This window comes from Nannobrachium achirus (assembly GCF_963921795.1).
Source record: "Nannobrachium achirus genome assembly, chromosome: 13".
Lineage (NCBI taxonomy): Eukaryota > Metazoa > Chordata > Actinopteri > Myctophiformes > Myctophidae > Nannobrachium > Nannobrachium achirus.
The window spans coordinates 2,217,948-2,230,522 of record NC_137833.1 but is presented as its reverse complement, the minus strand read 5'-3'; the positions used below and the strand labels follow the sequence as shown (position 1 = coordinate 2,230,522).

Genomic DNA, 12,575 nt, shown 5'->3' with positions numbered 1-12,575 from the left:
CACATTCCTAAGACACATTTTTGATTATAGTTAATTTACCCCCCTTTGATTCCGGATGGGGACCCAAATGCATCCGAGTCCTCATCCAGAATCAATGGGGGTGAATCTATTGTAATAACATGATTGGCAAAAAAACTAAACATATTATGGAACTCAAGTCTCCATGATGTGAGTAATCAATAGGAAAAAAATATCATTTTGGGGGTGAACTACTCTTTAATTCTCAATCTGCAATGTAAAAGATGCAATAAAATCTTCTTTTTATCATGCTTGTATATTATCTTGTAATATAAATAAATAATGGATGTCTGACTGATGTTTGTTTGTTCCAGCCTGGCCATCCATCCAGATAAGATCCGCATCGCCACAGGACAGATCGCTGGAGTGGACAAAGACGGACGGGTATGACGTCCATGTGTCATTTACTGAGACTGATACATTGTGCCGCGCCGATACACCGCTGTGCTATTTGTCCAGCGTTGCAGCGCAGTGTAAATGTTCTGGATGCGCCGCGTGTCACCACATCCAGTTGGTGTTGCCACGCGGCACTTTGTGTGCGTCATCAACGCGATGCGACGCTGCGCAGCCGCCCGCGTCCGGTGTGTGTTCCCCTTTAGCCTCTCAGGCCCAAAACCTAGAATATTTTGTTATTGTTGTAGAGACATCAAGCTCTTTTTTATCAAAATTACAATTCAACTACATACTCTAAGTGTGTAGACTAAAGTACCTAATGCAGATATTTAACAACAATGTAACTGTTGAGAGCGTTGTAAGATGCTCTCAAGTCGCTTTGGATTAAAAGCGTCTGCTAAATGCCTAAACTGTAAAAGGAAACCAAATGGTCCATTTGGTTCCATGTGTACTCTCAGAGTGTGGGAACCACTAGTACCAGTATAGAGTCATAGTGAATCAGTGGCATACGTATTGTGAAGACATCCTGGAGACTGACATTCAGTAAATGGGTTTTATGATCAAAATAAGATCATTATAACGGTGTTTAGAAAACTAAAATCTAACATTTTCAGTCTTTGCCACGGAGAACATTGTGTCAGTGTACAGTAGGTGTCAACCCCTGAGCTTGTATATCTGTTTTGATATATCGGTCAGGCTTGTCTAGACGGGCAATCTGAGATCTCTGCATACCGACTATACCCCTATATTAGCCGTGATATAACCCCAGTAAACCACAGACCGTAGCTGTGATATAACCCCAGTATACCACATCCACAGCCATTAGCTGTGATATAACCCCAGTATACCACATCCACAGCCATTAGCTGTGATATAACCCCAGTATACCACAGTCATTAGCTGTGATATAACCCCAGTGTACCACAGTCATTAGCTGTGATATAACCCCAGTGTACCACAGTCATTAACTGTGATATAACCCCAGTATACCACGTCCACAGGCAGAATAATGTGTGTGTTGTTGTTGTTGCTTTCAGCCTCTGCAGCCTCACGTTCGAGTGTGGGACTCGGTGAGTCTGTCCACGCTGCAGGTGATCGGCCTGGGGACCTTCGAGAGGGGAGTGGGCTCCCTGGCCTTCTCTAAAGCTGTGAGTATGAGAGGGGAGTGGCCTTCTCTAAAGCTGTGAGTATGAGAGGGGAGTGGCCTTCTCTAAAGCTGTGAGTATGAGAGGGGAGTGGCCATCTCTAAAGCTGTGAGTATGAGAGGGGAGTGGCCTTCTCTAAAGCTGTGAGTATGAGAGGGGAGTGGCCATCTCTAAAGCTGTGAGTATGAGAGGGGAGTGGCCATCTCTAAAGCTGTGAGTATGAGAGGGGAGTGGCCATCTCTAAAGCTGTGAGTATGAGAGGGGAGTGGCCATCTCTAAAGCTGTGAGTATGAGAGGGGAGTGGCCTTCTCTACAGCTGTGAGTATAAAACTGTGGGAGGAGCAGTGCAGCAAACCTTTGGTCACTCTTGAATAATAAAGTCGGGTTAATACTGTAGTGTCTTATAGGACAAAAAATCAAGTTCCGTTCCGTTATAAAGGTATCAAAAAGTGCAATGATGAGGTGGAGAACTTAGAAAGGATCCAAGGCCATGAGAAATGTCGCAGCTTGTCTCTGTCTGTCTGTCTGTCTGTCTGTCTGTCTGTCAGTACACATTTTTACAATCTATGGGTTGGTTCCCTTGTCACTGTGACCTCACAGTTGATTTCATAGGCGACATCACCTATGTAAAAGTCCACATATTCCCCAGAATCCCTTTTATGCCCATATATGAAGATCCCTGATGTCATATATATATCACTGGTGTCCACATCTCTGTGTGGCTGGTTCAGATAGGGATCTCCATGTATGGGCATAAATCCAAGGCCACCTCATCATTGCACATTTTGATACCCATTATAATGGAATGGAACTCGATCTGTTGTCCTAAGTTACTATACCCTGTACCCTCTCCATGGAGCACCTGGTTACAGTGTACCATATCACTCACGGACACACGCAGCACCTCTTCATCTCTTGTCTGAGTACAGTAGCATGTTACAGTAGCGTGTTACAGTAGCATGTTACAGTAGCGTGTTACAGTAGCGTGTTACAGTAGCATGTTACAGTAGCATGTTACAGTAGCGTGTTACAGTAGCATGTTACAGTAGCATGTTACAGTAGCATGTTACAGTAGCGTGTTACAGTAGCGTGTTACAGTAGCGTGTTACAGTAGCGTGTTACAGTAGCGTGTTACAGTAGCGTGTTACAGTAGCGTGTTACAGTAGCGCGTTGTCCGGCAACCACACTAATAATGTGTGGTCTCCATGGTGACAGGACTCTGGGCAGCACCTGGCGGTCATAGACGACTGCAACGACCACATGCTGACGGTCTGGGACTGGCAGAGGAAGAACAAGATCTCTGAGATCAAGGTGAGCTCTTCGGCCTCAGGGCGAACTATAACCAGGTTAATGTGTTAATGAGGTACAGAACACTAACCATAACCAGGTTAATGTGTTAATGAGGTACAGAACACTAACCAGGTGCTACTAACCATAACCAGGTTAATGTGTTAATGAGGTCTATCCCTCCTCCATACAGAACACTAACCAGGTGCTACTAACCATAACCAGGTTAATGTGTTAATGAGGTCTATCCCTCCCCCATACAGAACACTAACCATAACCAGGTTAATGTGTTAATGAGGTGTATCCCTCCTCCATACAGAACACTAACCAGGTGCTACTAACCATAACCAGGTTAATGTGTTAATGAGGTCTATCCCTCCTCCATACAGAACACTAACCAGGTGCTGCTACTAACCATAACCAGGTTAATGTGTTAATGAGGTCTATCCCTCCTCCATACAGAACACTAACCAGGTGCTACTAACCATAACCAGGTTAATGTGTTAATGAGGTGTATCCCTCCTCCATACAGAACACTAACCAGGTGCTGCTACTAACCATAACCAGGTTAATGTGTTAATGAGGTGTATCCCTCCTCCATACAGAACACTAACCAGGTGCTGCTGCTAACGATAACGAGGTTAATTAGTTAAGGAGGTGTATTCTCCTCCATACAGACCACTAACGAGGTGGTGTTGCTAACGATAAGGTTAATTAGTTAACAAGATGTATTCTCCTCCATACAGACCACTAACGAGGTGGTCCTGGCGGTAGAGTTCCATCCTACGGACCACTCCACCATCGTCACCTGTGGGAAGTCTCACATCTTCTTCTGGCTGTGGAGCGGAGCCTCGCTGGCCCGCAAGCAAGGCATCTTTGGGGTAAATGTTATATTCATTTATTTACTCACTCATTCATTTATGCATGCATTTTTTCATTCATTCATTCATTCATTCATGCATGCATGCATGCATGCGCATTCATTCATTCATGCATTCATTCATTCATTCATGCATTCATTCATTCATTCATTCATGCATTCATGCATGCATGCATTCATTCATGCATTCATTCATGCATTCATTCATTCATTCATTCATTCATGCATGCATTCATGCATGCATTCATTCATGCATTCATTCATGCATTCATTCATTCATTCATGCATGCATGCATGCATGCATTCATGCATGCACGCACGCACGCACGCACTCACTCACGCGCTCGCTCGCTCGCTCGCTTGCCTCTCCAGCTCTTTAGTAAACATTATTTATTTATGATCCTTGTCTTCCTTCAGAAATATGAGAAGCCCAAGTTCATCCAGTGTCTGGTGTACCTTCCTAACGGAGACATCCTGACTGGAGACTCTGGAGGCATCATGCTGGTCTGGACCAGAAGCTCTACGGAGCCCCCCAACGCTGGGGGGAAGGGTCCCAAAGGTACACACACACACGCACGTACGCACGCACGCACGCACGCACGCACGCACACACACACACACACACACACACACACACACACACACACACACACACACACACACACACACACACACACACACAGTAATATTGTTACAGACCCACAACGGTCCATTTGGACCCCCGGTGGTGCCCGGACCGGGTGTTGAGAAACGGTGATCCTAGCGGAGGAACAAGAACACTGGGCAAAAAGAGCAAGAATCCCAAAATATCGAATTTTGATTCTTTCTGGAATACGGACATTTCCGTCACATATCCTGACTTTTTTTGATATGCACCATATCTGGTCAAATATGAACCAAATATACATCATGAAGACAATATGGTGTACTAGGATACAAGCAAATATTTTATTTTTGTCATATATATGTTCCGTAAATGACCTTAGGTCATATCTGTAAATATCTGATCACAATATTCTTTCTAGAATACTTGATGTGTCAAATATTGATTCATATATGACCTAAAGTCATATCTTTACAGTGGATTTGCTAGAGAATACTGACCATTTCTGAGGCATATTTAAGGTTTTGTTGACATCAACCATATCTTATCAAATATGGACAAAGTATACATCTCCTTGTCATATACAAAGTATGCATATACGTAATGAAGTAAAATATGAATATACTGAAAGCATATTTTGACAAGAATAATGGCAATATCTGTAGCATATATCATCAACGATTTTCATATCAAATATACTTACTACAGATTTTGCCATTTGGCATGTTTTGGGTGAGATATTTAACTGATATTGATAGGTCATGAAACAGAACATTTCTGATGCATATATGAGTTCCATAAAAATGCCATATCTGGTCAAATATGAACCAAATATATATCATGGAGACAAATGTTGTACTAAGATACAGGCGTAAGTTTAATTTTGTCAAGTATATGTCCTGTAAATTACCTCAGGTCATATCTAGAAATATCTGATCATAATATTTTTTCTAGAATACTTGATGTGTCAAATAGTGAGTTCATATATGACCTAAAGTCATATCTTTACAGTGGATCTGCTAGAGAATACTGACCATTTCCGAGGCATATTTAAGTATTTGTTGACATCAACCATATCTTATCAAATATGGATGAAGTATACATCTCCTTGCCATATACAAAGTATGAATATACGCAATGCAGTATATATGAATATACTGACAGCATATTTTGATAAGAATAATGGCAATATCTGTAACATATATCATCAACGATTTTCATATCAAATATACTTACTACAGATTTTGCCATTTGGCATTTTTTGGGTGAGATATTTAACTGATATTGATAGGTCATGAAACAGAACATTTCTGATGCATATCCTGACTTTCATGGAAATGCTAGATCTGGTCAAATATGAACCCAATATATATCATGGAGACAAATGTTGTACTAGGATACAGCCGTAATTTTAATTTTGTCAAGTATATGTTCCATAAATTACCTCAGGTCATATCTGGAAATATCTGATCATAATATTTTTTCTAGAATACTTGATGTGTCAAATAGTGAGTTCATATATGACCTAAAGTCATATCTTTACAGTGGATCTGCTAGAGAATAATGACCATTTCTGGGGCATGTTTAAGGTTTTGTTGACATCAACCATATCTTATCAAATATGGACAAATTATACATCTCCTTGTCATTTACAAAGTATGAATATACGTAATGCAGTATATATGAATATACTGACAGCCTATTTTGTTAAGAATAATGGCAATATCTGTAGCATATATCATCAACGATTTTCATATCAAATATACTTACTACAGATTTTGCCATTTGGCATTTTTCGGGTGAGATATTTAACTGATATTGATAGGTCATGAAACAGAACATTTCTGATGCATATCCTGACTTTCATGGAAATGCCATATCTGGTCAAATATGAACCAAATATATATCATGGAGACAAATGTTGTACTAGGATACAGGCGTAATTTTAATTTTGTCAAGAATATGTTCCATAAATTACCTCAGGTCATATCTGGAAATATCTGATCATAATATTTTGTCTAAAATATTTGTTGTGTCAACTAGTGAGTTCATATATGACCTCAAGTCATATCTTTACAGTGGATCTGCTAGAGAATACTGACCATTTCTGAGGCATATTTAAGGTTTTGTTGACATCAACCATATCTTATCAAATATGGACAAAGTATACATCTCCTTGCCATATACAAAGTATGAATATACGTAATGCAGTATATATGAATATACTGACACCCTATTTTGATTAAAATAATCTGTAGCATATATCATCAACGATTTACACATCAAATATACGTACTACAGATTTTACCATTATGCCTGTTTTGGACGACATATTTAACTGATATTGATAGGTCATGAAACAGTACATTTTTATGCATATCCTGAGTTCCATGGAAATGCTAGATCTGGTCAAATATGAACCCAATATACATCATAAAGACAATATGTTGTACTAGGATACAAGCAACATTTTATTTTTGTCATGTATATGTTCTGTAAATGGCCTTAGGTCATATCTGGAAATATCTGATCACAATATTTAGTTAGAATACTTCATATGTCAGATAGTGAGTTCATATATGACCTCAAGTCATATCTTTACAGTGGATCTGCTAGAGAATATTGACCATTTCTGAGGCATATTCAATGTGCGAAAAGATCTAGAATCCCCAAATATCTGATTTTGGATTCCCTATAGATACGGACATTTCTGATGCATATCCTGAGTTTTGTTGATATGCAACATATCTGGTTAAACATGAACCCAATATACATCATGAAAACCATATATCATACTAGGATACAAGCATAATTTAAAATGTGTCATGTACGTGGTCCGTAAATTACCTTTGGGCTAAAATATCCAGAATCCCCAAATATCTGATTTTGGATTCTCTCTGGAATACGGACATTTCTGATAAATATCCTGAGTTTTGTTGATATGCACCAAATGTGAAACCAATATACATCATGAATGTTCATGAATACAAGCAGCTGTTTAATTTTGTCATGTATGTGTTCCGTAAATGACCTTTGGTCATATCTGAAAATATCTGATCACATTATTTTGTCTAGAATACCTTTAAGTCTCTGGTAAATCTTGATGTATCAGACTTTGACTTCATATATCACTTAAAGTCATATATTTACAGCATAACCACTTCCAAATACAGACCATTTCTAATGCATATTTAAGGTTTTGTTGACATCAACCATATCTTATAAAATATGGATGAAGTATTCATCTCCTTGTAATTTACAACATATAAATATGACCTATTGCAGTATATAGGAATATACTGACACCTATTTTGGGTAGAATAATGGTAATATCTGTAGCATATATCATCAAATATTCTCATATAAAATATACTAACTACATATTTTGCCATTGGGCCTGTTTTGGGTGAGATTTTTAACTGATATTGATAGGTCACGAAACAGAACATTTCTGATATATATCCTACATTTCATTGATATGTCATATCTGGTCAAATATGAACCCAATATACATCATGAGGACATATTTTATAGAAGGATACAGTTACATCTTTTTTCTGTCATGTGTATGTTCCAAATATCACCTGGACATATCTGAGCTCAACAACTTTTCTAGAATACGGATCAAATCTATGGTATGTATATGAATGTGTCACAAATACAGTCTATATTACATTCATATATCACTTAAAGTCATATATTTACTCTGGATTCCGATATTCAATATTCACTTGGCCCAACCCATATCTAATCAAATATGGAATATGGAAGTATTCATTTCCTTCTCATATAAGAAGTATATGAATATGAGGTATTGCAGTGTAGGAATATATTGACACCCTATATTGAGTAGAATAATGGCAATATCTGTAGCATATATCGTCACCGTAACTTATACAATATACTTAGGCCTACTACAGATTTTGCCATTGGGCCTGTTTTGGGTGAGGCATTTAAATGATATTAATAGGTCATGGAAATTCACAGAATTGGGTGATTTATACTGGGCAAAACAGACCAGACCAGTGTCATTGGTATTTCATATTTGGTCAAATATGAACCCAATATACATCATGAGGATATTATATACGGAATCTTTGTCGTGTGTGTTCTAAATATCACTTTATATCTTATTTTTGTCATGCGTATTTCAAATATGACCGTATGTCCTATCTGGACATTCTGATGAGCACTATCCTTTTCTAGAATACAGATCAAATCTATGGCATATCTGAAGGTGTCCCATTTTCGATGGTTCGATTTTCTTGGCATAACTAATCAAATATGGATGAAGTATGAATATGGCTTAATGCATGCAGTATACTGTCTGGAATGTTGATAACCTATTTTGAGAAGATGACAATAGGGCCTATACTGTATGTAGCATATGATCACCTTTTGCCATATATTGGGCCTGTTTAGGGTGAGAGTTTTGGGTGACAGTCCAAACTGATATTTCATGAAAAGTGACAGAATCTGGTCATTTTTACTGGGTGAAATCCCCAACTTTTCTATGGAATACGGACCATTTCTTATTCTTAGTTTTCTATTACCTTGGAACCTTGGAAGACAGTGACATATGTCATTTTTCACTTTATTAGCGTTTTGTGAAGTTTGGAAGTTATTAGCAAATGCGGCCACAGGTTCTGTTATCAAGGTTATGTCCCCCAGGTTATGGGATCAGCTCTGTTGTCACAGATACAGTCCCAGGCAGTGGATGGAATTATAGCTACAGGATGCAGTACACACACTCGCACCCTGTCACACAGACAAGAAACAGACAAGAAAGAAGTAGCGACAGCTACTAAAAGGTCTTATAAAGGACTTGTGGAGCTGTGTCCACACAAGACCGCATTTATGAGCATAGCTTTGGATATCATGTCCATAGAACAATGTTTATTCACAGGCGCAATGTTAAACCTTGTTATTTGCACATTGTTGTTTGCACATACCGGTATAACCTAGCAGCCCAAAACAATGTAAGTGTAGTGGGTTGACCTTTCCTGTAGGCAATCCTTAATTGTGTGATACTCCCTAATCACCCCTAATCAAGACAGGTGAGACACAGATGACTGCTAGTTTAATAAAAATGAAACACACCAGGCCATCATAGTAGATGGCTGGCTTGGGTTTATCTGGTGGTATGTTAGGTCACAGGGGGAGCGTGTCGCTGTTAATACATGTCATCTTTTCGACACCCGACTCTAACCCTCACCCTAACGCTAACCTCCGTGGAGTGAGTCGCTAACCCTTCGGTCGAAATGATGGTCGTTCGAAAGAGCGTGATTTCCCCGGTCACAAGTTCATGTCCATATTGGCATTCCCAGATATGGGCTTAATATTGATCACTCAGGGATCGACCACACTGGTTATCATGAGACTGACACAATATTTATGACAACAGGGATCTTGGCAATATATGGAGATTGATATAAGGCATAACTGACACACGCACAGACGGACAGATAGACAGACATGATCTGCAGGTGTTCATGCTAAATAGATTTTAAACTTTGTCTAGTACAAGCAATTGATAAACTATTATATATTTCCCAAACTGACTTCTCTGCTCCTCTCTTTCATTCTGAACTGTGAATTTATAGAGCAAAATCATGCACTATTCATGGTTGTGGTAACGACTTACTCAACATCAGGTAAATGACTGAGTTACACACAGCCATGATCAAATGATCAGCCTCCACTACTGAAGTTTAACTAAGCATATACTGTGCACACAGTGAGTGCATAACCCAAAGAGTGCTCATATGTATCAGTATTGTATAATACCGATTACATCTATGGCATATCTTTGTGTGTCACAATTACAGTCTATCTTGGGTTCATATTATGTAAAATATCTAACTGATGCAAGTTACAAAAGAAATGGGTCGAGCTCAAGAGCTTTAAGTGGATACAGACTGTCTCACAGGTCAAAATGGGATTGGACCTATAGATTCCAAAGACCTTACCAGAGAAGCTAAGCATAATCAGTCTGTTTTTATACCTTTAATAAACAAATTGAGTCAGCTTGTAAATGTCCTTATTTCTGTATGCATTGCAAAGGATTATGCTTTGCTGGGGATAAAAACAGAACATCTCTGGTTAAAGACCACATAAAGTATGCAGTTGAAGGGACAGTAAGGTGTCATTACAGTTAGGGACATCTGAATGTTTATGAAATTAAATGAATTAGGATCATAGCATTCATTGGACTATCAGCGTCTCTCTTGAATGTAATGGTAGTTACAGGTAAGCATGAGCATTACGTTAATCTTGGAAGTTAACAAGACGAGTATAACTGGGGAGTTTATTGGCATTGACATAGTGAACAAGGTATCTAGCAAGAATGTCAAAGTTCCTTGATAAGCAACCCCTGAGGACACTAGCCACTTCATTGGTCCAGCGTACCATTACATTGACTCAACAAAAAACTAAAGATAGGCCGCAACAATGCCGATTATAAACGAATGTGGGTTGTCCTTAAAGTCCAAGACCATTTCAATTTCAATGTTTTGAATCCTAAATAAGAGCTAGTCTATCTCATCTGAAATGACAGGAACTTAGAGGACAAGTAGGCCTATATTTCTTCAGAGGGGGTATAACAAAATGCATTGTGGCCTGAACTCGGGCGATAAAGAGAGAGAGAAAGACAGACAGACAAACAGACAGACAGACAGACAGACAGACAGACAGACAGACAGACAGACAGACAGACAGACAGACAGACAGGCACACCATGATGCTTATCTAACAGTACACAGCAGCACTGCTTTGATAATGACCTCTGAATCTTGAACCCTAGAGTCCATGATTAAAGGCATATCATTCAGCCACAGAAGGGCTTACATAGGCTAGAAATGGCTAACTGTTAATGGAAAGGTCTTGACCTCAGCTGTCATAGGTCATTGTTGAACATCTATGGGACACCATCAAATGGGGTATACCCATTTAAAGATAAAAAAAAAAAAAACTCACACAAAAACAACATATCCCATCATATCTCCTGGCACAGGGATCATCAATGTCTGTACATTGACATATGTGGCGAGACTTGTCTTTGTCCATGGTAGATTTTAGATTTTGTTTTTACATAACAATGTTGAAAATTTGATCATGAGATTAAATTTCTGTCCCAGTCTCCAGGGTTTCTTCAGGATATGTATGACACTATAGTCCACTAGTACAGTGGTTCTCAATTTATTTGTATTATTATTATTGTTAAGGACCCATAACTCTGAGAGTGTTTATGGGTCCATTTGGTTCCATACACTCTCAGAGTTACATACCTGTAATGTTCGATTTGGACCACATTCAAGGAACTTTGAGGTCCCTCTCAACCCGCTTTGAGAACCACTGTGCTAGTATACATTTGAGACTGGCACTTTGTGTGCTTCTGGTAACATTATTGTTCACTCCATGGCAAAAATATCGTTCAGACAAAAATGTCCACCGCAAGCCAGCATGACGATGAACCCTGCCTGGGGTATATCCACAGTTTAATACTGCATACTATTAACTATGAGGTTTATCAATGTAAAACATTATAGATGTGACATAGAACTTGTTACAAAGTGTACAACTCAGCCCAACATACACAACCCATTATGGACGGGAACCCCTGTTTTATCCCTCAGGTGGGGAAAACATTTTTGTGTTGTTTTTCTGAAAACTTAGGTCAGGCTTTAGAAGGTATCGACCTTAGGTCTTAATGGGTTAAAAAAAACAGTAAAGATATATGGAATGGCAACCTGATATTAACTGCATTATTTATCGAAGTGGGGTCCTTGAGGGAGTTCCAGGGAGTCCCCGGCTAAATGATAGTTAGGAATGAAATGGACCCTTATGGGTAACTCAGAGTGTACAAATGGAACCAAAATGGACCCATTAACATTGATTTTACAATAAATTGGGGTCTCAGATAGAATGCCATAAAATGGGGGTCCGTACTTAGACTAATGCATGTCAAACTGGGGTTCTTGCAATTAAAATAGTTGAGAATCACTGCTAGACTCATCAAAATCTTCTCTAATGGAAATGTTTCTTCTTTGAAATGTTTCAGATCCACTACCATACTGTATTCCTCAATGCTTCAGAAGCTTAACTATCCTGCTTGAAATGAGTACAATACAATAAAAACATCATCATACAACAGACACGACATACAAGGTTATATAAGCAAATTATCATCTGTAATTAAATCTGATTAAAACACATTTTAATGCCTATCTTTTGGGATATTATAGTTTGG

The 12,575-nt window shown here is 38.8% G+C and overlaps 1 protein-coding gene across 1 annotated transcript in view; it reads left to right on the top strand.

Moving 5' to 3' along the window:
• The window catches only part of eml4 (EMAP like 4), a 118,995-nt gene that overhangs the window by 59,798 nt on the left and 46,622 nt on the right, over positions 1 to 12,575 (top strand). The window contains exons 10-14 of the mRNA XM_080741004.1: positions 333 to 402; positions 1,449 to 1,559; positions 2,772 to 2,867; positions 3,590 to 3,724; positions 4,141 to 4,282. Of these exons, the coding sequence (XP_080597130.1) occupies positions 333 to 402; positions 1,449 to 1,559; positions 2,772 to 2,867; positions 3,590 to 3,724; positions 4,141 to 4,282 (554 nt within the window). The remainder of the gene's footprint in view (positions 1 to 332; positions 403 to 1,448; positions 1,560 to 2,771; positions 2,868 to 3,589; positions 3,725 to 4,140; positions 4,283 to 12,575) is intronic.